This window comes from Oryctolagus cuniculus, unplaced genomic scaffold (genome assembly GCF_964237555.1).
Source record: "Oryctolagus cuniculus unplaced genomic scaffold, mOryCun1.1 SCAFFOLD_109, whole genome shotgun sequence".
Lineage (NCBI taxonomy): Eukaryota > Metazoa > Chordata > Mammalia > Lagomorpha > Leporidae > Oryctolagus > Oryctolagus cuniculus.
In genome coordinates, this window is record NW_027208307.1 from 1 (window position 1) to 1,523 (window position 1,523).

The window sequence follows — 1,523 nt, forward strand, 5'->3', positions numbered from 1 at the left end:
GGACTTTGTATCTTCTACTGCTTTCCCAGGCCACAGCAGAGCACTGGATTGAAAGTTGAGCTGCTGAGACTTAAACTGGCACTCATATGGGATGCCGGCACTGCAGGAGGCAGCTTTACCTGCTACGCCACAGCTCCAGCCCCGATCAAGGTGACTATTGATAATTAACAATTTGTCCCTGCCATTTGTGCATTAATATTCCTATTGTTTACTTTGGATTTCCTTTGTACCTTTACTTGGAGATTTTCTGCCTTCACATTCTTTAATATTGATGATCATATTTCTGTGTTTGCGTATAGCACATCCTTAAACATCTTTTGTAAGGCTGGAAGAATGGTGACAAATTCTTTTTTTTAAGATTTACTTATTTGAAAGTCAGAGGAACACTGAGAGAAAAGGAGAGACAGAGACAGAGGTCTTCCAAACCGCTGGTTCTCTTCCCAATTGGCCACAACAACCGGAGCTGCGCTAATCTGAAGCCAGGAGCCAGGATTTTCTTCCGGGTCTCCCACGTGGGTGCAGGGGCCCAAGGACTTGAGCCAGTTTGTACTGCTTTCCTGGGCCATAACAGAGAGCTGGATAGGAAGTGGAGCATCCTGTACTCAAACTGGCACCCATGTTGAATGCTGACACTGTGGGTGGCGGTTTTGTCTACTATGCCGCAGTGCCAACCCCAACAAATTCTTTCAATTTCTGTTTGTGGTAAAGAGTCTTTATTTACCCTTTATTCAAAAATCAGAACTTTGCTGGCTATAGTATTCTGGGTTGGCAGGTTTTTTTTTTTCCCTGTTAAACTTGCAAACTTGCACTATATCTCACCATTATCTCCTAGCCTATAGGGTTTCTGATAAGAAGTCCGGAGCCAGGAGCTTCTTTCCAGGTCTCCCACATGGGGAACAAGTTCCCCAGGAGTTTGGGCCATCTTCCACTACTTTACCTGGTGCATTAGCAGGGGAGTGGAATGGAAGTGAAGCAGCCAGGACTTGAACCAGAGCTCACTTGGGATGCTGGCACCACCAGCTGCGGCTTAACCTGCTATGCTACAGCACTGGCCCTGATCATTTCCTTTGGTACAGATGTTTCTAATTTTAATGTAATTCATGTAAATAAGTCTTTGTTTTATGAGTAATATTCTTGATCTTTACCTGCCACCAAGGTCCTGCAGTTTATTTCCTGTGTTATCTTCCAGACGTTGCACTATTTTATTTTTCACATAGATTATTATCTTCCTGGATTTAATTTTGGTGCAAGGTACAATATAGAAGTCAGTTGTTTTCCCATATATATAGTCAGTGACCTTCACCAATTATTGAAAACATTCAATTATTAAATAAACTTTTTTTTAAAAAAAGGAAAATATTATTTGAAAAGCAGAGTTATAGAGAGGCAGAGAGAGAGAGATCTTCCATCTGCTGGTTCTCTCCCCAAATGGCTGCAATTGCCAGAGCTGAGCTGATCTGAAGCCAGGAGCCAGGAGCTTCCTCCAGGTCTCCCACATGGGTGCAGGGGCCCACAGACTTGGG

The 1,523-nt window shown here is 43.4% G+C and overlaps 1 protein-coding gene across 1 annotated transcript in view; it reads left to right on the forward strand.

Annotated features, from left to right (window-relative positions):
- Positions 1-23: 23 nt before the first annotated feature.
- Positions 24-1,523, forward strand: part of LOC127485527 (anoctamin-5) — a 235,505-nt gene continuing 234,005 nt past the window's right edge. The window contains exon 1 of the mRNA XM_070067793.1: positions 24-150. Coding sequence (XP_069923894.1) covers positions 92-150 — 59 coding nt within the window. The 5' untranslated portion in view covers positions 24-91. The remainder of the gene's footprint in view (positions 151-1,523) is intronic.